Here is a 24668-nt window from a genome sequence, read left to right on the forward strand (position 1 = left end):
AATAAAATACTATTGAAATGAAACATGCATGAAGAATTCAGGAGAATAAAGAAACTTGTATTAATAGTACAAAGAAATTAGTATTACAACAATATATACAAATTGACTGTAACTATACAAATAAAAATCTGACATATTCTGACCTCTGATAGCAAATTCCAAAAATTAGAAAAAAGATATGGTTATAGCATCGGGGGAAAAATAGAGGAAAAGTTATTGAAACTAAGGTACAAAAAAACTTATGGATCAAATCTGATGCACAGAAAGCATGAATAATGAACTTGAAAATCTTAATGGAGGAAGTAATCAAACATTTTGTTAAGTGCCTTCTGTGTAAGACAAAGGTGAAGGAAGTTTGATGTGAAAGGGCAATTGTGTCAAGAGATGTGACAAGAATGAAATTTCAGTTTTGCAATTACAATTGATTCTGATGAGGAAGAGAGGAAATATTTAAAGAGAATGAATTGGCAGCATGGGGACTTAATAAATTCAGATTTTAAGAAGGCATATTATTTTTTGAGGCTGGTGAAAAATGCTAGACAGCAAAAAAACTGTTTTGTTATATTGAAGGTGAGAAAGTAGTCTGACATTTAAAGTACATAGAAAGATGATCACTAATGAAAAAAAAGCCAGAGCCACTCAACTCCAATTTCTGTTTCTGTTTTATCTACAACAGATAAAAACATTTGGAAGGACCTGAAATACAAGTGAGGACAAAAATATTAAGATCCTAGAAATCTTCAAAACCCGGCTGGAACAAATGACACAACCTGAAGATGATTGTTGAACAGCTGTTAGGAAATCTTTAGGAAAACCATATTCAGAAAACAAGAGGAAATGGACAAATGCTGTATCAATTTAAAAAAAGATGGATTTTTCTCAACTATTAACATATTTATGGGGATTAACATGGATTCCTGACAAATCTTGAACAAATCATTAAGCAGATGAATAAACACACACAAAATTAAGTGCTGACCAGTATGAACCAGAATAAGTTCAAGTGGAAAAGGGGGAAGGAATAATTATTTAGAACCTAAATTTTAGATAGTTGCCAACACTACACTAAGCTATCTTTATAAATGCCAGATTAACTTCATTTCCTTTTGGACAGACCTACAGAGATCAGTCTATCAATGAACTATTTGAGAAAGCATTTGTCCAGATTTCAATTATCATTTTAATAAAGTCTTTTTTCTTTATAAAACCTTATGGGCAAGATGAAGATAAAGGGGGCAGGGGCAGGGGCAGGGGGTGGGGTGGGGTGGGGAAAGAAGCTGAATTATAATCATACACCAAGGTAGATTTGGTACTTACTGGGTCAATGACCAGGTCAAATCAACATCTACCTAAAATGGAGTGTCATTAATATGCTGCAGGCCTCTGTTCTTTATCCTGATTTGTTCAACCTTTTTTTTAATAAATGACTTGGAAACATAGTAAAATCGTAAAGAGCCAATTTATTTCCATAGTACTTAATAGTTAAAATGTATTCCTTATAGCCACCTATGTTGTGAAGCAGTGGCTTGAACATGTATGGTTTACTGAGTTAAGTAGGACTGGTACTATTATCTCCATTTTACAGATGAGAATGTAATGTTGAGTTTAAGCCACTTAGGTTAAAGGTCATCCAGCTAGTTAGAACACAGTAGAGTTTGACTGGAACATAGGTCTGGGTCAGTCCTGTAATCTTTTCAATCAAATTAATGTCTGCAATTTTGATCAGTATATGAAAAAACTGGGAGCAAGGCCAATAGAATGGACTGCAGGATCAAGATCTAAAGAGATCTTGTCAGTATGGAATGGTAGCAATCTAACAAGATTTAATAAGAAAAAAAACACTTCACCCTCCCTGTTTCTCCAACATGTCTGATTTTTCTTCCACTTCCCTCCCAACCATGGGCCACACCCTAAGTCTTAGATCTCAAGCCCTCTGGTTACACTCTTCATTCCTTTTTCACTAGGTTCAACTACCATGTCCTTTATGCAGAGCTGATTGCCTAGTCATTCTTGAATTTAGGCATTTTCACTTTCACAAATTTTTTCAATATTTAATGCCAAATTAACCAATTTCAAAGATACATTAACCACCATTTGCCAAAAAACCAACTACCATCTCTCAATTTTGCAAGGCAATGGTGACTCTGCTAGGGGTTCACATTCTATGAGCCTTCATTTCTCATGGGATTAATATGAGGGAAATGTTTGTCATATATATGAGCTGCCATTTTTATTGTTAGTCCTTTTATCACTCTCCTAGACTAGAAATCTTGATCATATTGTGACATTCTTCTGCCTCTGCTCATTTTTTTCAAGTCCCACACATGGCTCCTAACTTTTCTTTTTTAACTAGTTCCTCTCCTCAGTCTCATTCCAAGGAAGTTGCCTCCCCATATCCAGACCATGTTAATCACTAATAATCTTCCTAAAACACTTCCATTACTATACTATTCAAAAAGTATTTCCCTATGCCTTATCTAAGTCAAGTCCAAACTCTTCAGTCCAGTGTTCAAAGCCCTACAAAATCTGACCTCTTTTCCTGACATTCTGCTTTCAAAACAAAACAAAACAAAACAAAAACCACTCAGGTCAGTTTCATTGTCATCTTTCCCACCTCAAAATTTTCCCATTTGGTTGTACCTTTGTTCATCCTATTTTCAACCCCAACTGTTCATAATTTTACCTACCTTTCAAGGGCCATTTGAGTCTTACAAAGTATTATCAAGACTTCCTTATTAACCTCATCCATGTTTAATCTCTCCATTTCCTTTCATCATGCTGGTTTTTAAGGCAGCATTTATTTTGTTTTGTCTTCATAGTGTTTCAAGTTTGTTTTATCCCACCCAAAAACCCTTTTTCAAAATGGGAGCCATGTATTATATTTATAACAATTTTATGTATATGTATGTATATATATCTATATCTATATATAAATATGTATATACATATATTAATGTGGTGGGTTGTGTGTACTGGATTATCTCTTTTTATTGAGTCTATGGGCCTGGTATGCAACTGATCGGTATTTAATATCAATTGATGAGGAAGTTTAGAGACAAATGAATAGAACAAGTTAACAATATATCCCAATTCATCACACATTAACTTGATTCAATTCAGTTTAATTTTTTTTAAAAAGTCACTCTTTTAGATGAAACTTATCAAGACTCTGAAGCTCAATGTTAAAATTTTCCAGACTTCCTCCAAAAGCTCATAACCTATGGTAGGGAAATTTGCCTACCACTTTAAGTATCTGGTCTACGAAGGTGGGCAGTAGTCACAGTAATTTCTCCAGCAATACCATAACTTCCTCCTGTAAAGGGAGTACGTTTGTCCCCAGAACCTGAACCCTTTTTGGATGCATCTTCTACTGGGATAGCAACAGAAAGAAAAACTGGGCTTTGTGGCCTGGGGGCATCTTGTCCATTTGGAGGAGAGCTACCATTGGGTGGGGCTGGGGTATGTTTCTGGAATTTCTGCTGTTCTGCAGAAACAGCAATGGGAACTTGGACTGCAGTATATCTCTTTGATGGATCTGGCTGTGAAATAACAGCATGTCCAGGAAGAGGTTTCCACTCCTGTGTTTCCTGAACATTTGAGCCCACTAAAATAAAAGGTGGGGCCCCGGTCCTCTTGGAGTCGTCCATCATCACATAAGTTGGAGAAGTTACTTTCGGTGGATGCTGCAGAAACTGTGGATCCTTAGCATTAGAAAGATAGAGGGTTGCTTGGGAAAAAGGCCCGGGTGGTGGTGCAGGTGGCGGTGATGGGCGGCTTTGTTGGTTCATATCAGTTAGACAATAAAGGGTCCACATGTTAGAATATGGTGGTGGCTGTCCTGCTTCGCTTGCTGCTATCGCTATAAAAAACAAAAAACAATTTGCAGGCATTAAAGGTTTGGTCTCTGTATCAAGCGCTATGCACAGAAATGTCTTGGCAATTTTACTATCAACAAGTGATAACACTATGTGCAATATAGCATGCTATAGAGAGGGCTGCAAGAATTTTGTTTGGTAACATGTCAAAAAGAGGAGTTTTTGCACAGCTGAAAAAGGAGGACAGTATTGTGGCTCACAGCAAGTAGCAGGGCCATAAAGGTTGTGGCTTAAGGGCCCCTTTCATTTCAAGTTCCTGTTTCCTTGCACTTAAGCAGACTTTAGACACAGCTTCTGCAGAGTCCTCAAGGGAGGACATTAATCCATAATGAAATTCAGCTTCACAAAATTATCAGTTGAGAAAGGTGCTGAGGTATTGAAAACAAATGCATCTGCAAAATGGTATTTTCCTTACTGAGGGAAGTCAGCACTGGGGGCCATCTTTTGGGCTCTTTACCAAATGATTCTGGCTGATCCATGGGCAATTGACTTTGCAAAGGAAATGACCCATGTTCCCTGACTCTGCTCCAGAGCATTGACAGGATTTGAAATGATAGGTCCTCCAGCGTGTCAGTAACAATCTGCTAAAGTCCCACTAGGAAGAAGACCGGGTCCAGAGCAGATTATCGACTTCCTCCCAGAGTCTATCATGTCAATTCTGGTTTGCCTAGAGGAGACATGTGCTCTCTTATGGAACTGAGTCCCAAAACATGGGGAGAAGGGAGAAAAGAGAACCTAATGTGCCCAAAAGGGAAGTACCAGAGTTTTGCTTTACTTGATATGCTGAACTTCATCCTTAGCACATCAGGGATTTACCCCTTAGTGCAGCCTTCTTTCAGTAAAGGAAAAGCCTCATTATGCACATACTTAGGTTGATGTTTTCAACAGCAAAGGACTTGTTTTCAACTGATCTTTTGTTAAGTTTTATTTTTAAGTGCAAGCCAAGTCTTCCTTGTAAACAAAAAAAAAATATTTTGAGTTATCAGAGTCCCAGGACTCAGCTCAAATGTGTGGACATTTTTTTTTTCCTTTAAATACTTAAGCACAGGAAGACAGGAACTTAAGATGGAAGTGTTGCCTAAGGCCACAAGCCTAATGACCATCCCACAGGCTACAAGCCTCAACACTGTGCTTTGCTTTTGCATCGGTACTGAAACCCCTTTCACACTGCCAAACAGAATTGGATATTTTTCTAAAAACCTGCTTTGCTAACACTTTTCCTAGTCACTCTTCTCTCTTTTATGAACTCAGGTTGAGAGAGCTTCTGCAGAAAGGAATGAGAGGATTAGATCATGCATGTCCCTTCCCTGAAAAGATTTCTGCAACTATTGTAAAGGAGGCACAAATTGCCTCCTTATATAGTTGGATGGAGATTAAAGGTCAAATTAATGCACCATGGGGACAAGACAACATGAGAAATAATTTGGCAGCTCAGAAGACAGCTTGATGTTAGTATACCTCAGGAGAGGCCCAGAGAGGAAGACAAATCACCGGAACCACATCAATCCTAGAATAAGAACTTGGCTGTCCTTTTAGCTACATCAAAGTCATCTGTGATGCTCCCATTAGAGCTTACCCCAACTTTTCCTTTATCCAACTGTTACAGCTGCAGAAAGCTCCCAAAATGCAAGGGGAACAAGGGAGGAACTTAATGTCTGACCCAATTCCTTCAACCCAGATGCAGAATTCTCCTGACCCAGTGCGAATACAGTCGAACACACCACCATTTCCCCCTCATTTTTGAAGGGGTTTAAATGCCATCGCCTATGTAAATGCATTGCAATAGAAGATATTGTGCTTCCATAGAAGTGAGAAATTTCAAACTGATAGTCAAGTCCTTAACAGCATCCTTCAGATTTTGTTTTTTAAACTCATGAGCCCCACAAATGTGCAGCATTTCTAAGATAGTCTATTGTCTGTATTAAATTTTTGAAATCCTCACTCCCATGAATGTAAAATCTCAAACCACAAGGCATTTCAAAGGAATTGTTATTTAAATTAAAAGACCTTATGAACCAGAAACCAGATGTCAGGGAAGTTAATGTCACCTACAATATAAATTGTATAAGTATCTAATTTTCTTACCTGTGGGCACCAAACCTTCTTCAGGCAATTCTTCCCTTTCGAATTCCCATTCTGGATCATATTCCGGTTCATATTCTGGTTCATCTGGGACTTGAGAGGCCCCACTAGTTGCAGATTTTACAGATAGAACGGGGTGAATTGATTTTGGATTTTGCTCCAGGGATGCAGAATTGACCTTTGAGTGAATGGATTTTGTAGACCCTTCAGCAGCCACAGATTTTTTTGACCCCTCATTGTGAACAGATTTTGCAGAACCCTCAGCATGAAAGGATTTTGCAGACCCTTCAGAAGTACGCCCGGATTTTACAGACCCCTCAGCATGCAAGTTTTTTGCAGACCCTCCAGGAGTGCGCACAGATTTTACAGACCCTTCAGAAGTACGCACGGGTTTTGCAGACCCTTCAGGAGTGCGCACGGGTTTTGCAGACCCTTCAGAAGTGCGCTGGCATTTTAGAGACCCTTCAGGAGTACGCTGGCATTTTAGAGACCCTTCAGGAGTGCGCTGGCATTTTGCAGATCCTAGAGGAGTGCGCAGGGATTTTGCAGACCCTAGAGGAGTGTGCACGGATTTTACAGACCCTTGAGAGGTGCGCTGGGATTTTGCAGACCCTTCAGGAGTGCGCTGGGACTTTGCAGACCCTTCAGAAGTGCGCACTGATTTTACAGACCCTTCAGGAGTGCGCTGGGAAACAGTGCGCATGGATTTTACAGACCCTTCAAGAGAGCGCCCCGATTTTATAGACCCTTGAGGAGTGCGCCCTGATTTTACAGACCCTTGAGTGCGCACGGATTTTACAGAGGCCACCACCTGCTGCACACACTGTGTAGAACCCTCCTCGTACAGAGACTCTGCAAAGGCCTCCTCCTCTTCAGAGGCCTCCTCCTCTGCAGAGGCTTCGGGTTGCAGGGACTCTGCAGAGGGCTCGGGTTCCAGGTACTCTGAAGAAGCCTCGGGTTGCAGGGACTCTGCAGAGGGCTCTTCTTGCAAGGACTCTTCAGAGTCCTTCGCTGGAAGAGACTTTGCAGAAGCCTCTGCTTTCAGAGATGATTTTGCAGAGGATACTGCTGTTTGACGTTTTGAAGAGGCTACAGATTTTGCATAAGCTAAGGATTTTGTAGGGGTGGCTATTAATTTTGCAGTAACTACAGATTTTCCAGAAGGTTGGGACTTTGCAGACACCAAGGAGGTCCTCGTGTGAGCTACCTGAGTTTGGCTTTCTGGTTCAGGTCTAAAAGGGGCTAGCATGAGCTCTGATATTGTCTCCCCTTCGGTTTCAGGCTCATCAATTTCAGAATATTGAATGCATGATGTTACTACAATATCAGCCTGGAAAGGGACAGGAGTTTGATCGTGAGCAGGAAGGTCTTGTTCATCCTGCAAGGGGACTGAGGAAGCGTAAGGTGTTTCAGCCTTAGCATCTTTGGAACCTAACTCTATCTGACTCTGAAGCTGAGATGATACATTGGAAGAGCAGACCAAGGAATTATCTTCGGAAGCCCCAGGAAACACGTATAAATCGGGAAAAGAAGGTATACTTGTTGCCACATCCACCATTAACACTTCGGACTGAACACTTGAAACGTTACCTAACATCTGGACAGCTAGCTGTGCTGGGTCGGCTGAGTAGTAGGCAAATTCTGGCGAAACAGCTGCAAGTGGAGATGGTGAGGATGGTGGGGTGGATGCTTTAGGGGTGGATGCTTTGGGAGTAGGTTCACTGACTGACTCAGTTATCTCTTCAGGCTCTGTGATTTCAGTGTGAACTGATGGGAACTGGGTTGTTTTGTTGCTAAACAGTGGGCCCTCAAAGTTGTCCTCTTCCGTGTCTGTAGACTTCTCTTGCCGTTTTGGTGGTTCTTGCCGTTTTGGTTCTTCATAAATCACATCTGATGACTCGGTCTCTTTTACACTCTCTGGTTTCTTCTGTTCGGTTCCTTCTGACCATTGCTCAACTAAAAAAAAAGAAACAGCAGAAGGATTCACAGTCAGTCAGCAAGTGTGCCACACTCACTCCTTTCCAACCCCCAAGAAAGATTTTATAGCTTTATTCATAACATAATAGGACATTTAGTCTCCAGACTCACATGGATGCCTAAAGGGTTAGCCATCTTTTAGGACCACTGAATTGCTATCCAATGAGAAATTTTTCTGCCATTCTTCAAAAGGCCTCCAAATTTCTTTTTAGTTAAGACATAATTTATATTTACAAAAATAGTTAAGACAATTTATTTTTATAAGACCCTTTATAAATTACAAAAAGCACTTTGGGATACACATTATCACATTTAACCTTTGCACCACCCTTGTGAGGCAAGTATCTGTTTTAATAACATGGGGATATAAAAACTGGGATAAACCCTTATCATAGAAAAATAACCACAAGCTTGTATGTTCAAAAATATGCAAGTTGGGGTGTGGTTCGGTGGACAGAGGTCCAAGCCTGGAGTCAGGAAGACTCATCTTTCTGAGTTCAAATCCAGCCTCAGATACTTACTAGCTATGTGGCCCCAGGCAAGTCACTTAATCCTTTTTGCCTCAGTTTCCATATCTGTAAAATTAGGAGAAGGAAATGGCAAACCACTGAAATATCTTTGCCAAGAAAACCCCAAATGAAGTCATGAAGAGTTGAACAGGACTGAAATGAATCAACAACAAACCATAAACCTTTATCATCAGGAAACCACAAGCTTGTGTCCAAATATATGCAAGTTGTAAACTTATAAAGGAAAAGAAACTACTGACCACACTTAAATCAACTGAGGGAGTAGGGGTGGGAATTCTATTTCCTAAGACCTTAAAAAACCTTGTTTATTCTTCCATTGATTATGTTAGTTTTAATGAGGAATCAAATTATCAACATATATTTATGATGTGTTAGGCATTAGTCAAAAAAAACACAAAAGCAAGACAATTCTCTCTGCCTTCAAAAGGGCTTACTTAATGCTATTGTTAACAAGTTATTTCCTTTACCATTCATCTTAAGGAAATTTAATTGTATAAAATTTTGAATTTAGAGAACTGATGGAGTAAAAAAGTTTAAAAAGAATTTAGGGAATTTTCAGGCAAACATTTGGTGACACCTCTTGGTAGAATGTAATTTGTTGCCTAATTGGATTAGCGGTTACTACACCAAGATAAAGGAGTAAGAAATTAGCTATATTCAGGGAACTATGATATTTGTAGAATCAAGAGACTTTCCAGACAAACAAAACTCCTATGGGGTGGGGAAGGGCTGAATAAGCAATATCAGATTGAAAAGTGCTTGAAAGTATTTTAAAGAAAATAGTGGTCCCCTAAACTAGTCTACTATTTTATTTCAACTATTTACATACAATCGCCCACAAATTCAATGTCCTCCAAAACATTTTTAATCTGTCTATGGGGAATCTTCCTAATTCAATAAGAAAAATAAGGTTTGCTTTCTCTTAAGCTACCGACAGTCAAGTTTGCTAGAGAGACCTATTTCTGAAAAACTCAGAGAGACCTTATATTTCTGAAGGCTGTATGTCAACTAAGGTGACTTTAGAGCTTTTGTTGTTCTACTTGTCTCCCTAATAGCAACAATCTCTATTATTCATTTTATATCTGGCACCTGAATTCTAGTGACTGAATAGATAAAATGTTTAAGATGGAACACAATTATCTATTGAAAATGAAGAGTTGGGGCGGCTAGGTGGCACAGTGGATAGAGCACTGGCCTTGGAGTCAGGAATACCTGAGTTCAAATCCGGCCTCAGACATTTAATAATTACCTAGCCGTGTGGCCTTGGGCAAGCCACTTAACCCCACTGCCTTGCAAAAAAAAAAAACTAAAAAAAAATGAATAGTACAGAAGAGAGCAAAATATTCCCACCTGCTTGTATAAGGAAATTCCTTTACTGACAATCATGCACTTTTTATTATTTCCCAGAACTCACAAGACCCACTCTCCCATTCTTTCACAAGACAGCTAATGAGGGGTGGAGCCAAGATAGTGGCATGAGAAGAGCTTCTCTTAGGGGCTCTCTCTAAAATATTTCAAAAATCTTGAAATTATGACTAACTACATTATCGAGACACAGAACCCACAGAAAGATCCAGTGAAGCAATTCTCTAGCCCAAGGTAACATGGAAAATAATGGGAAGACTCTGTTACATGGGCTTGGAGGGGTGGCACCATGCTGGAGCAAAGGAACTTCAGCTTCCCAGGGCTGCCTGGGTAGCAGCAGAAGCAGCTTCCTTACCAGCACCCCAGGGAGCACAAAGCACACCTTGGAAGATCAGCAGGGAGACCTCTGCCAGAGTGGGCATGAAACCCAGGCCCTCAGTGGGGCTGCAGTATTCAGCATAGCCCAGATCCCAGGGAATGGAAGCAGGTTCCTGGAGCCTCCAGGCAGCTGTGTCCTGAGTGCTCAGCCCAAGGAAGGTAAGGGAGTAGAGGGAGACTACTGAGGTCTGTCCTCTAGGACTCTGACCACATTCTAGGCTCCCCATAGAGCAGGGACCCCCTACCATCACAGCCTCCAGGGCAGAAGGGTGAGCTTGTGGTTATTCACAGACCAGGAGAGCAGTCAGAGCCTCATGCACTGAGGTTCTTGTTGGGGGGGGGGTGTCCCAATAATACTCAAAAGCTCAGGAAACACCCCCAAAACCAGGCACAGACTGGGGAAATGAGTAAACAGAACAAAAGGAACCTGACCATAGCCAATTACTTTGGTCCCATGGAAGAACAAACCACATAATCAAAGATGAGAAAGTCTAAGCTTCTGCATCTAAAGACTTCAACAAATATAGAAGTTGGGCTCAGGCTATGACAGAGCTCAAAAAAGATTTTGAAAATCAAGTAAGGGAGATAGAAGAAAAATTGGGAAAAGAAATGAGAGATATGGAGGAAAAACATAGTCAGCAGCTTAGTCAAGGAGATCCAAAAAAATGCTGAAGAAAATAACGTGTTAAAAACCAGCTTAGGTGAAATGGATAAAACAGTTCAAAAAGTTATTGAGGACAAGAATGCTTTAAGCAGGATTGGCCAGATGGAAAAGGAGATAAGAAAGCTCTGAGAAAAACAAATCTTTCAGATGTAGAATGGAGCTAAAGGAAGCTGATGACTTTGTGAGAAATCAAGACACAGTAGCAAAAGAATGAAAAATTAGAAGAAAATGTGAAATATCTCACTGAAAAAAATAAATGTTCTGGAAAACAGATCCAGAAGAGATAATTTAAAAATTATTGGGCTACCTGAAAGTCATGATCAGGAAAGGAGCCTTGATCTCATTTGTAAATAATGTCTACAGGAAAATTACCCTGATATCTCAGAAGCAGAGGGCAAAATAGAAATTGAGAGAATCCACCAATCTCCCTCAGATTGAAAAGAGATCCAAAAAAAAAAAAAAACCCTAGGAATATTATTCCTAGAATTCCAGAACTCTCAAGTCAGAGAGAAAATATTACAGGCAGCCAGAAGGACAGAATTCAAATATCATGGAGCTACAGTCAAGATCACACAGGACTTAGCAGCAACTACATTAAGAGCTCATAGGACTTGGAATATAATATTCTGGAAGGCAAAAGAGCTTGAAATGCAATCAAGAATCAATAACCCAGCAAAACTGAACATCCTCTTCCAGGGGAAAAGATGGACTTTCAATGAAACAGGGGGATTTAAAATGTTCCTGTTGAAATAAGCAGAGCTAAACAGGACTTCAAGTACAGGACTCAGGTGAAACATACAGAATGGATGAGAAGGGTAAATTATGAGGGACTTAATGATGATGAACTGCATGTATTCCTGCATGGAAAGATGACACTGATAATACTCATGTGAACCTTCTCATTTAATAGAGCAGTTAGAAGGAGCTTTTATTGATGAGGCACAGCAGAGAGCTGAATTTGAAGATATATATTGTAAAAATGGAGTCAGTGGCTAAAAGGGAAATGTACTGGGAGTAAGATAAAGGAGATGTAGAATAGGTTAAGATAATTTATTAAAAGATATTTCAGGTAGCTTTTGCAATGATATGGAAAAGGGGAAGGTGAGGGGGAATGAAGGAACCTTCAAAATCATTGGAAATGTCTCAAAGAAGAAAGAATATGCACACTCAATAGGGTATAGACATCTAGAAGAAAAGGGAAAGAAGAGGAATGGGGGAGGGGAGAGGAGAGGGTAGTCAGATAGAATACATTTTCTTTTTTACTTTTTGCATGGTGCTGGGATTGGGTGGTCTGTCTGGGACCAAGGGATCGGGGTTTGCTGGTTCTCTGGAGTGGGATGTGGGCTTGGGGCCTCTTGGCTCCCGGGCTGGTACTCTGTCCGCTGAACCACTCGGATGACCCACAGCACATTTTTGTAGAGGGAAAAAATAATAGAGAAAATATAATAGTGGGGAGGAATGGATGGAGGGAATTACAATCAATAACAGCAATTGTGGAAAAATATGGAAGTAACTTCTATGATGGACTTATGATAAAGAAAGCGATCCACCCAGACAAAGTGAATGTTATCAGAACACAGAATGAAAACACATTTTTTTCTCCTTCTTTTACTTTATTTCTCATGAGGTTTTACATTTTTGTGGGGTAGGGGGTATTAAGTTTACTCTTAAACAAGAATATTTTAGTAATGTGTAAATAAATTAAAGAAAAATAAAAATAGTACAAAAGGGAAAAAAAGACAGTTCATGAAAAAAAACATGCTTCCATTATGAATTGTCTCTTTCAAACTAGAAAAGAACAAATTTTCTCTCATCCCACCCCAGACATGTCAAGAGTACCCCAAATGGGTACTCTATATAATATTCTGGGAGATCTCTGACTGACTAATACTTAGACTGATTGCCTGTAATCCTTTGATATTTGTTCACTTAGTTGGAGTTTGTCAAGTTAATTTAATATTTCAAGCTTCCATAAATCCAGAAATTACATTTAATCTACTTTGTCCAAGATCCAAAACAAAAATATTCACAGCTTAAATGAAGTTAACTTATTCTCATACCTACTGAATAGGTTAAGTTCCTTGAGAACCAAGAACTATCTCTTAATTGTTTCCATATACTTCTCTACTCCTATCCCAAACTTTTCAGTACTTAGGATATAGGTGCTCTCATCCCAGAAGTGGTAAGGAGGTTGAACAACTGGGCAGTAAGAAATTACAGGGGATCAAAAGCTAGCTTGGGGTTACAGTTAGTGCTGACTAGTTATTCCATTGCTCTATTGGCAATTCTGGGTCACAATTTTTGAGGTCAATCACAAGGGAACAGGAGCTTTGATTCCAGTTCTGGGGCCAAAAGAAGCACTAGGGCTTGCTGAGGCATGGGAAAAGAGAACCTAGTCACAATCCTAAGGCAGGAGGAATGCTAGGGGTTGGGGCTAAAGGGGAGCAAAGGTCTTCTGGGCTAAAACCTGGAAAGTAGATCAAGGAAAGAAAATGTAGATAGATATTATTGCCCACCAGAAAACCATAAATCAAAAAAAAGGGCTTAGATGATATTGTATTTCAAGAAATTATCAAGAAAAATTGCCCAATCTTAGATCCAGAGAGTAAATTAGAAATGGAAAAAATACACTATCCCCCTGAAAGAGATCTCAAAATAAAACTCCCAAAAATATTATAGCCAAATTTCTAGGGGTCAAGGAGAAAATAGCCTAAGCAGTCAGAAAGAAACACTAAGTATTATGGAGCAATAATCAGAATATCATACAAGATTTAGTGGCTTCCACATTAAAAGAGAGGCTGAGTTTGGAATGTTTTCAGAAAACAAAAGCATTAAGAGTTACATTCAAAAATTGCCTACCAGGGGTGGCTAGGTGGCACAGTAGATAGAGCACTGGTCCTGGAGTCAGGAGTACCTGAGTTCAAATCCGGCCTCAGACACTTAATAATTACCTAGCTGTGTGGCCTTGGGCAAGCCACTTAACCTCATTTGTCTTACAAAAAAAAATTTTTTTTAAAAAAGGAATACCAAACAAAACTGAATATAATCCCTTCAGGGAAAAATGTGATCATTTAATGAAAGAGAAGACTTTCAAAGCATTCCTAATGAAAAGACTAGAGCTGAATAGAAAATTTGACATTCAAATGCATAAGGCAAGAGAAACACATAAACAGCAAATATTAAAGAGAATATCAAAAGGGGCTCAGATAACATTACACTATTTACCTTCCTATGTGGGAAGCTAATTCACCTTACTCTTAAGAACTTTATCATAATTAGGACAGCTAAAAGTTGTTTACATAGACAAAATATGAGAGTCAATTATTTTGGGATGCTCTACCCCCAAATATGAAGGGGTGAGAAAAGGAAGAAGGGGTTAAGGAAGAAGTAGAATGGAAAAAAATCTCACAAAAAAAGGCATGGTGGGGTGGGGGGGCAGAGTCGAGATGGAGGTGTGAAGGCAGGAATTCCCAAAAAACTCCAAAAGCCATCAAATTATGACTAGCCAAAATTTAGAGGGGCAGAACCCACAGAAAGATTGAGTGATACAACTTCCCAGTCCAAGACAACTTAGAAGTTCTGGAGGAAAGGTCTGTTGCACTGGAACTGGGGGATTGGAAATTGCCACTGCTCAGCTGCTGTGCAGCAGCAAACCAGCTCCAGCCTTCCAGGAACAGACCATGGGATGCTTTGGTCCCTGAGGGCACCTGGGTCCATGGTAGAGGAGCAGTTTCCAGGGATCACCAAGGACATCTTGAAAGGGCTTGCCACACCAGAGTGCAGAGCAAATGCTAGCCTCTGAACAGCCCTGTGGTGAGAATCTGTGGTTGAGAATCTGCAGTGGTAACTGGCAAAGTCACCCAGTGCTTACAGAGTTCCCAGTGAACAGATGGTAAGGGGGTCAGGGGAGACTACAGAGTTCTCTTTTCTCCCTGGGGCAGGACTCTGCTATTTGCTCAGATCCAGATCACAGTCTGGGTCCCCATACTACCATAGCTGAGCACAGACCCTCCTTACAGCTCCAGGGCAGAGAGGAGGGCCTGTGGTCATCCACATCCCAGAGCACAGGCAAGAGAGCAGTCAGTGTCTCTCACAAGACCTTGGAGAAATTAAGGTCCCTGTGGAGTGTTCCAAAAACCCCCCAAAGACTTGGAAGTGCCGTAAAGCAGTCATAGGCTGAGGAAATGAGCAAATAACAGAAAAATAAGAATAAAGTACATATTCAGATGACAACAAAATTGAAGCTTCTGTATCCAAAGCCTCCAAGAGAAATAAGAAATGGACTCAGGCTATGGACCAGCTCAAAAAATGACTTTGAAAAACAATTAAGGGAGGCAGAGGAAAAATTGGGAGGAGAAATGAGAGTGATGTAGGTAAACCATGAAAACCAAGTCAGCAGCTTAGTGAAAAGAAATACAAAAAATACTGAATAAAATAAAAATAACATATTAAAAATCAGTTTAGGCAAAATGGAAATAGCACCCCCCCCCCCAAAAAAACCCCAACAGCAAATGAGAAAAGTTGCCTTAAAAAACAGAGCTGACTGTCTGGGGAAAAAGAGATTAAAAAAACTCCTTCAAATGCAGAATGGAACTAAAGAAAGCTGATGACTCTGTGAGGAAATCAGGAAGCAATAAAACAATACCAAAAGAACCAGAAATTAGAAGAAAATATGAAATATTTCATTGGAGGGGGTAGCTAGGTGGTGCAGTGGATAGAGCACTAGCCCTGAAGTCAGGAGTACCTGAGTTCAAATCTGGTCTTAGACACAATTACCTGAGTGTCCCTGGGCAAGTCACTTAACCCCACTGCCTTGTAAAAAAAAAAAAAGAAAAGAAATATCTCACTGGAAAAACAACTGACCTCGAAAACAGATCTAAGAGAGATAATTTAAAAATTATTGGGTTACCTGGTAATCATGACCAGCAAAAGAGCCTAGACTTCATTTTTCAAGAAATAATACAGCAAAATTGCCCTGAGATCCTAGAAGCAGAGGGTAAAATAGAAATTGAGAGAATTCACCAATCACCTCCTGAAAGGGTTCCCAAACAAAAAACTCCTAGGAATATTATAGCCAAACTCTCAAGTCAAAGATAAAATACTAAAAGCTGCCATAAACTACCATGGCTCTATAGTTAGGATTACAAAGGATTTGGCATCATCTACATTAAGGGCTTATAGGGCTTGGAATATCATATTCTGGAAGGCAAAAGAGCTCGGAGTACAACCAAGAATCAACTACCCAGCAAAAAAGAACATCCTCTTCCAGGGGAAAAGATGGACTTTCAATGAAACAGGGGACTTTCAAACTTTCCTATTGAAATGACCAGAGCTGAAAAGAAAGTTTGATCTCCAAGTACAGAACTCAGGTGAAGCATAGAGGGGGTGAATGAGAAGGTTAATTATGAGGAACTTAATGATGTTGAACTGTTTGTATTCCTGCATGAGAAGAAGATACTGAAAATTCATATGAACTTTTCATTTATAAGAGCAGTTAGAAGGAACACATAGAAAAGGCACAGGAGGGAACTGAATATAATGATACAATATGGTATAAAAGATGGAGTCAATGGGTGATAAAAGAAAGTACTGGGAAGAAGGGAAAGGAAAGGAAGAAAGGGCTAAGATATTTCACATAAAAGCATTAAGGAAAAGCTTTTGTAATGAAGTGGAACGGGGAAGGCGAGAGGGAATGAGTGAGCCTTCATTCTCATCAGAGATGTTCAGAGAGGAAAAATATACATACTTAATAGGCTACAGAAATCTATATTACCCTAGAGAGAAAAATGAGAAGAAAAGGATGGGAGATAAGGGGGGAATGGGGGGAGGGGAGTAGGTGATAGAAAAGAGGGAAGATCAAAGGAGAGGATATTCAGATATAACTCACTTCTCAGCAGGGACAGGGTGAAAGGAGAGAGAGAATAGCATAAATGAGAGTGGGGAGGAATAGAGTGGAGGGAAATACAGTAGTAATAGCAACTGTGGGAAAAATATTGAAGCAACTTCTCTGATGGACTTATGATAAAGAAGGCATCTCATCCCAAAGACAGAGCTGTTGGAATCTGAACAGACTAAAGTACACTTTTTTCCTCTCTCCTTATTCTTGAGGTGTCTCTATCTTTTTAGGGGGATGGGGTTTTATGTTTACTTGCACAAAATGATTATTGTAATAACATAAAATAAACTAAATTGTCAAAAATAATAGTTTGCTTTACTGGTAAAAATAACTAGTGGTACCTCTACTTCAAACCACTTCACCAAGTCTACTTCAATTCTTTTACTACAATTAGAGCTTGCTATAAATTAATGATATAAGGTTGTTGACAAAAAAGGTATACTAGGCTTTAACAGTGGAAGGGAAAATGGGTCCCTCTCATCAGATTTGGTTCAAAGACAAAAACCTGGAATAAAAGGACTTGAGTTCAAATCTGCCCTCAGACTTTTCATACTTGCTAGCTGTGTGACCTTTGGCAAATCACTTAACCTTATTGCCTTACTATGCCTGCCCCCCCCCGAATGTGTGACTATACATATACATATATATATATATTTACATATATATACATATACATTATATATTCACACTACAATCTTGGAGGGAAAAAGGATAATAGAGGGGAATGATAAAAGAGGTGCTTTTAGGAAGGCAGATTAGAAGCAAAATAGACTTTTGAGGAGGGATGAAATAAAAAGAACAGAAGCAAATAGGATGTGGAGAATAAAATCATCATAACTGTGGTGATGAGCTGATCCAAAAACCCAGAATGGATTAGAAAACAGATTCCAATTATTTGTTGTGTGTAAGAGATATAACTTGAGACAGAAAGACACAGAGCAACTATGCTTCAACTTAAGTTAAAAAAAAGGCATGCATAGCAATCATGATTTTCAAACAGCAACAGTAAAAATAGAAAAAAAAGATAATCAGGAAAACTTCATTTTGCTAAAAAAGGTAACAGACAATGAAGTATAAGAAATCTTTACAGTAAGTTTCTCTCCTAATTTCTCAAATATATAGAGAACTGATTCAAATTTATAAAAGCCATTCCTCAATTTATAAATGGCCAAAGGATATGAAAATGCAGTTTTCAGAAAAAAATCAAATCTATTTAGTCATATTAACAAATACTCTAGGGGCGGTTAGGTGGCACAGTGGATAGAGCACAGGCCCTGGAATCAGGAGTACCTGAGTTCAAATCTGGCCTCAGACACTTTATTTCTACCTCTTATTCCTTTAGTGGCTGTGGGGCCAACACCACAACTCTTTATTACTAGGTTGAGAGATTTTTAGGAATTACATTTAACACACACAAATTACTTTATAAAATTAAAAGGTTAGATTAGATTATTTATAATGTTATGGTTTGAAGGGACTTTTAAATCGAATCTAATTTTATGAGGAAATGCAACAGATGCATTCTTATAAAAAAATAAGACTCTTTTTGCAAATTGAAAGTTTTAAATTTGGGAAAAGGTATTACTTAAAAGAAAGTTTGCAGCCCAATATATGTTTCTGAAACTCCATGAATTCTGGACCACCTCTGATTTGATGATTCTCTTTTGCAGCTCTGAAGCCCATACAAAAAACATTTATTTTTGTTTTTTTCTATAGGAACATGAGTCCTACTTGTAGAGAAATGATCCACAAAAATTCTGATTAAGATATTGGTGAATTCCAGGAACCATTGCAGGGCCTTCACTGAGGTGTGAGGGCTGGTCGCTTAACTAGCCCTTGTCTAGTCTGGCTATTGTGGTTTAATATCAAAGCTAGTTAATTGTGTAGTTCTCCTGTGAAATAAAAGTGCCTTTTTTTTTTATTACCACTCCCTATGCCAATAATGTTCCTCCCCATGCTCCTATATAGAATTTAGATCTAGGCTTGTAATGTTAGAAGTAGTTTAGATGTCAATGAATCTAACTCTCCTTATTTTAGATATAAAAAATCTCAAGCCCATAGAACTAAAGTTAAGACTTATATGAGTCATGTCACCCAAGCTGGTAATGCAACTGGGCCATGATTTGAACCCAAATATTCTGATTCCCCAAAACCCCAACAATTTTGTAGCAGCATTCAAAGCATGAAATAATATCACTACTTTTATGGATGCTGATACTAATCACTGGAGCTTAAAATACTTAAGAACACTAATTAGGTTCCCCTCCACCATGCCTCAGGGTCATTAGGACCTTGTAATCTTTATTCATTTTAAACCCAACTCAGCTCTACCAGGAACCTTAAACATGCTAGTATTGCTAAGTCTAAGAGCTGGTACATGATTGGCTTAAATGTTCTTGATCTTTTTAAAATTTCTATATTTTTCTAACAGTAAAAGTTCTAAACAATCATTTAACACCATTTTTCTCCCTTCCTTCCTTCTTCCCCTTCCTGACACTCCCCTCCCCAACAGAAAAATAATATGGGCTCTATATTTGATATCAGTGGTTCAGTTTAGATTCCAAAATTATCACCTGTTTTACCCATCACCCCTCTTCAATTTAACACATGAAGAGTTTATTAGAAGATATGCCCAGGGTAGTCCCCATCATGAATTATCCCCACCATCCTCTACTGAATATAGCCAGTATTTTTATATACCTGTCAATTTCTTTAGGGAAATGGGCACAAACATATCCAGTAATATGTTAAGGTAGGTTCCAAACATAAAGGATTAACAAAGTCTTGTGCGTTGCAGGGATATGTCATATGAACCTTGATCAAAAGAGTTTTCAAGGCAGGTGATTTTCCCTGGGGATTATTGGTAGGCAGCAAGGCAGTCAAAGCAGCATGAACTGTACACAATTGTTACCTCCAAATATTTACAAATGAGATAATGTGCATGTTTTTAAAGGACTTAAAAACTTTAAAATGTCCTGTATAAATTGTTATTCTACTCCATTACCCTTATTCTCATCTAGATTATCCTCATCTCCCTCCCAAATCCATTTCCTTGCTTTAATTCTCCAAACACTCAACAAAAAAGTGATTTTCCCAATAGCCACAGAAGTCCTTTTCACATATATGGGATTCAATAAACTATAATGGGACCCTGATCCAATCCCCAACCCCCAATTAGTTGTTTTTTCCTAATTCTATTTTGCAATTGGGTTTTTTTTTTTTTTAGGTTTTTGCAAGGCAATGGGGTTAAGTGGCTTGCCCAAGGCCACACAGCTAGGTAATTATTAAATGTCTGAAGCTGGATTTGAACTCAGGTACTCCTGACTCCAGGGCTGGTGCTCTATCCACGATGCCACCTAGCCACCCCTCCAATTAGTTTTTAAGATCAAATTATAAACTTAAAAAAAAAACTTTTCACATTATGGCTATCACCTTTATATGGTTAGGACTTACACCTCCATAATGTCCTTCAAAGTTCAGCTTGACACCCACTCCCTCCCCCAGGTCTCTTTTGAAGGCCCTGAGACCCTCCAAAATTATTTTTTATAAATGCTGATATTCCCCAATTATATCTAATATACCCTCCCATTTATATTATTTTTCTGTAATTATCTTCAATTCTGTATATATCCTAGTTTGTAACTAATTAGTTGTTTTCCATGTTTGTCTCTCCATTAGACTGTAAACTCCTTTGTATTCTGTGTTTTTGTCATCCTCATAACTTCTAGTCTAAGTTTAACATGGTATGCTTGGCACACTTTAGTTGCTTCATAAAATAATTGTCAACTTGAGGACAGAGAGTGAGGGTGTTTTTCATTTTTGTTCCTTGTGGACTCAGTGCTTCCTACCAGGCAACAAGCAGGCAAGCCTTATCTGAACTTGACAAGTTCTGATTTGTTGGTTTTGTTTAATAATTTAAGCAGCCCAATATATTTCACCATCTGTAAAGTCAAGAATCTGTATATTAATTTAAGCTTTAAAAATTTGCAAAAGCAGTAGTTTCACTCTAAATTTAAGCTTCAAAACAATTTTTCAGACCAAAGTTTTTAAACAAGTTGCTATCTTCAAACTGAAGCCCAAGTGATTATACTTGGTCACCTAGGCTCAGCTGATTCCCAGGGTCTAGCACTCCTGATTCAAATCATCATGCAGGGATCCATGGGCATTTATTGCTCACCACAAGAAAATATCTTCTTCTTAAGTTCTAGAAATTTATTTACAAGATTGGGAATGCATTTTGGTCCTTTGGAATTAAACCTCACAATGTTTTCCATAAATATAACTTTAGTTCCTATTAATTACTGAACAAGTTTTGTATAAATATATCTTACATATTATGTTAGTTTATTCTCTTCTAGCTAAATTTTACCAACCCGCCTCCCCGCCCCCCACCATTGCTTTCTTACCTGGAGAAATTCCATTCTCTGTAATCTAAATTAAAGGCATCCCACCTCTGGTTCAAAAGGTGTTAGTAGGACTTTGAGTCAGAAATTTTGGTTTAGTGCCTCAGATACCAGGCCTAATCTTACTTAAAAGTAATATACAGAGACAAGCCTGCTTAGATGGGCTCTAGAGGAGTCTCTATGGATATGATAACATAAGGTACCTAAAACCATAAGGAGAAAATTAGGTCTATTAAATTTGCTGAATTGCAAGTTTCCAAACAGCAGATATTTAAAGTGCTTTTTTAAAGTTTTATACAGGATGTTATTATAATTATCATAATTACTTCCCTTATTTAGAAAAAAAGATTAGTACCTCTTTCTTGTGTTATGTGAAGATCAAAAATAAATCACTTATGCCTTAAGTATGCCTTGGTAAAATGTGCATTTACTATAATTTGAAGTAAAGATTTAAAAATAGATTGCATATAAACACGTTACTATTGCCATTATTATTATTTTTAAAAATTAGTCTGCAGGATCCTAATCTTGCATGATGAAGTCAAAAAATCAACTTTGTTCCATAGTAGCCAAAATAACAAATTTCTTCTTTAGGCTACATTAATCCTTACCAATTATAATTGGTCTCTGCATATAACATTCTGTCCCTGACATGCTCATCCAAAATTCCACTAATATCATTATCAATAAAGTCAATTGAGTCTGAAATCCTCCATCTGTCTTACTTAAGATTTCTCAAACCTGGAATCAGAAACTATGTAGTATCAAAGCAGCTACTGATACAAAAACATTACACAATTAAAAAAAGATAGATTAACTGATACCTTCAGATACTTTATTTCATGGGCTCTATTTACTGTGCCACCTAGGTGCAAATTTAAAAAAATGCAACTTTTAACCATGCCTAGTACACTTTAATAGTGTAAATCAAGTGAGAACACCATATTTTGTTACTTTTATTACAGTTAAAAGAAACTGTTTCTCTGTCAGCAAACAATCAAGCAAAGCAGCATCAATGAGGAAGCAAAATAAGGACTTTGGTATTGAATCAACTTCATTTGTTTACGGATGATAGAAAATATTCCCTTCATTTCACCTCTGTGAAAAAATATTCTCATTTCTGTTAAAAAAAAAGTTCTGACTTTTTGTTCCCTAGATATATTTGCAAACAAATGAAGTTCATGATAATCCAACATATTTCTCTAATATTAAACTGATTTCTCTTATGAATATTCCTGGAGAAGGAAAAAAGTTCACCATGGAGTAAAACTTACTGAATAAGTTTAAATTCCCTATAAAAGTCTATAATGATTGTTTTTATTTAACACATCATAGGAAAAACGTATAAGGGTAAGCTCTTTTTAATCAATCTAAAAAAAGACAAGTCTAAAACTTCACTTTGTTAAATCTTTAATGATTGAAAAACTTTAGGTTGTCTCACTGATAAACTAAATTAAGCTCTTTCACTGATAAGATAAAGATTTTTAAATCTATGTGTGAATTTTAAAAAAATTTTAAGAACTGAAAATTTCTTCAAAATGTGTTACATGGGTAATGCAAATAATTTATCACTATTAAAAAGTCTAGCAGTCATGACTTGCAAAATGCTCTTACCTTTGGTGTGATGAAACTGTTTAACCAAGTCTTTTATATCCAATGAAGAATTAGCTGAAGGAAAAAAAAAATAGAAGGAAATAAAGATTAGTATCTACATTCAATGCTTTGGTTTAACAATAAATCTAAAAGAAATCTTGCAGTTAAAAAAGCAACAAACAAACCTTCTCTGAACAAAATAAGCTCTTTAAAATAAAGAGCTGCAAATTGAGTGATATTCCCTGGACTGGTTTTGAGAATGGCCCTGCTAACTCCTTCTAGTAGAGTCTTCAGGCCATAAGGAACCACAAGTCTGGGTTTTGAAGAAATCATTTTAGCAGATGGTGCTGCTGGAGGTGTTAAATCTCTCTACAACAAGAGAAATAAAGTCATAAATGTGTTTTCCATGAACAAAAATATTCCTTAGGACTGAATGCTATGATTGCAATTTCTATGAATGAATTAACCTCCTACTATTATTAATTATGACCTTCATTTCAAATTTGTAGACCTTCATCTTCAGTTTTATGTGCTGATCTTGTTGATGGTTCAAATAAGGAAAAGGCAAGGTAGGCCTTGAAGCAAGTAAACAAATCTTTTCTTTCTAAAAAATATCCTGGAATATCATCTCTCATGTTTGTCAGTAAGAATGAAGTGATACTCCAACATGAAAAGTTAACTACTCAGCACAACAAAGGGCTACAAAAAAAATGAAGAGCCACTTCCCCCTTATTTCACAGAGAATGTGTATTTTTGTATTATTGCTAGAGCAGGCATATAATTAGCATATCATTCACTCCATATTCCTACTTGCCCTTTCCCCCCCTTCCTCCTTCTTTAGGGCTCTTAGTGAAACCCACTGTCTTCTCTGGGTATCTTCCTTGGTAGCAAAATCACATGTTGCTGACCCATTAATATTGGAGCAAACTTGAAATAGCAAAAAATATTTAAAAACATTTCAACATTACTGCTAGAAATAGGGTTTCCCGCCCCACATACTGGCCTTGGAGTATGGTGTTACCTTAAAAGTTTTTAAGCTTCTTAAAACTATGAAAAGTTACTTAACAAAATATCATAATTTTTTTAAAAAGTTCTTTAAAAAAATGGACATATAAAAAAAATGCATCACCATTCCTTTTTTGTCAGTGGGATGAGGTGTTAAAGGCCCCACTTTCTGAGGGGCAGCTGTGGAGAGTCAATGTTCCATCCCCTCAGAGCTTCTCCCCAGCACAATTTACACCCAAACTGGGAAAAATCAAGTGAGGTTTTAATGGCTCACAAGGAAAACTGAGATACCAAATCGCATAAAAGAGCAAAAACCAATAAAAATGAAAACACCCAAAAATAGTAATAACACTTAAGCCCAGTGATAGGTATGGGTTTTTGTTTTCTCTTTTTTTTCCTTTTTTAATTTTCCTGGAAAGTGGGCGAGGTATTGTCAGGAAAAAGCCACCAAAATAAGTCCATCTCCCTTTTTTGACCCCAATGGAGTTGGGAAGCCGAGTCTGGTGGTTTTTGCCCCGGTTCTTCTGGTCATTTGGCTAAGGGTTTGGGTTTTTCCCCCTTTTTTCTTGCACGAGTCTCTTTTGCTGTTGGAGGTGGCCGCGGCCGCCCGGCGAGCCCACGTGCTGGGCGGGGATGCGCCGGGCGCCTCGGCCCCTGCTCCGGGCAGCGCGGGCCGGCGCCGCCTCCCTCCCCCTCCCCCTCCCCGCCGCGGCCGCCGGCCCGTCCTCGCCGGGGCTCCCCGAAGCCTGGGCGGGGCGCCCTCAAGGCCGCGCCTCTACGTCCTTCTCTCCCTCACACCTTGTCCTTCTCAGCTACGCTCTAATGGCTTCCTCGTTGCCCCCTTGCCGGCGGCTCCTGTAATGGGGCGCAAGCAGGCCGGAGCTTTTATACCAGCAGGGG

General features: G+C 38.5%; 1 protein-coding gene across 3 annotated transcripts; it reads right to left on the reverse strand.

Annotated features, from left to right (window-relative positions):
• Positions 1 to 3106: 3106 nt before the first annotated feature.
• CABYR (calcium binding tyrosine phosphorylation regulated) lies at positions 3107 to 24668 on the reverse strand. 3 transcript variants are annotated; one of them, XM_074207326.1, is made up of 5 exons: positions 24567 to 24668; positions 22949 to 23132; positions 22785 to 22838; positions 5961 to 7913; positions 3107 to 3859 (listed from the first exon to the last, which is right to left on the reverse strand). In XM_074207326.1, the coding sequence occupies exons 2-5, from the start codon at positions 23094 to 23096 to the stop codon at positions 3246 to 3248; spliced, it is 2769 nt and encodes a 922-aa protein (XP_074063427.1). In that variant the 5' UTR covers positions 23097 to 23132; positions 24567 to 24668; the 3' UTR covers positions 3107 to 3245. The 3 variants fall into 3 exon arrangements, with proteins under 3 accessions (XP_074063427.1, XP_074063426.1, XP_074063428.1); XM_074207325.1 differs by lacking the exon at positions 24567 to 24668 and adding an exon at positions 23893 to 24411; XM_074207327.1 differs by lacking the exon at positions 24567 to 24668 and adding an exon at positions 23893 to 24408 and having other exon boundaries at positions 7548 to 7913.

The sequence above is a fragment of the Macrotis lagotis genome, chromosome X, assembly GCF_037893015.1.
Source record: "Macrotis lagotis isolate mMagLag1 chromosome X, bilby.v1.9.chrom.fasta, whole genome shotgun sequence".
Taxonomy (NCBI): domain Eukaryota; kingdom Metazoa; phylum Chordata; class Mammalia; order Peramelemorphia; family Peramelidae; genus Macrotis; species Macrotis lagotis.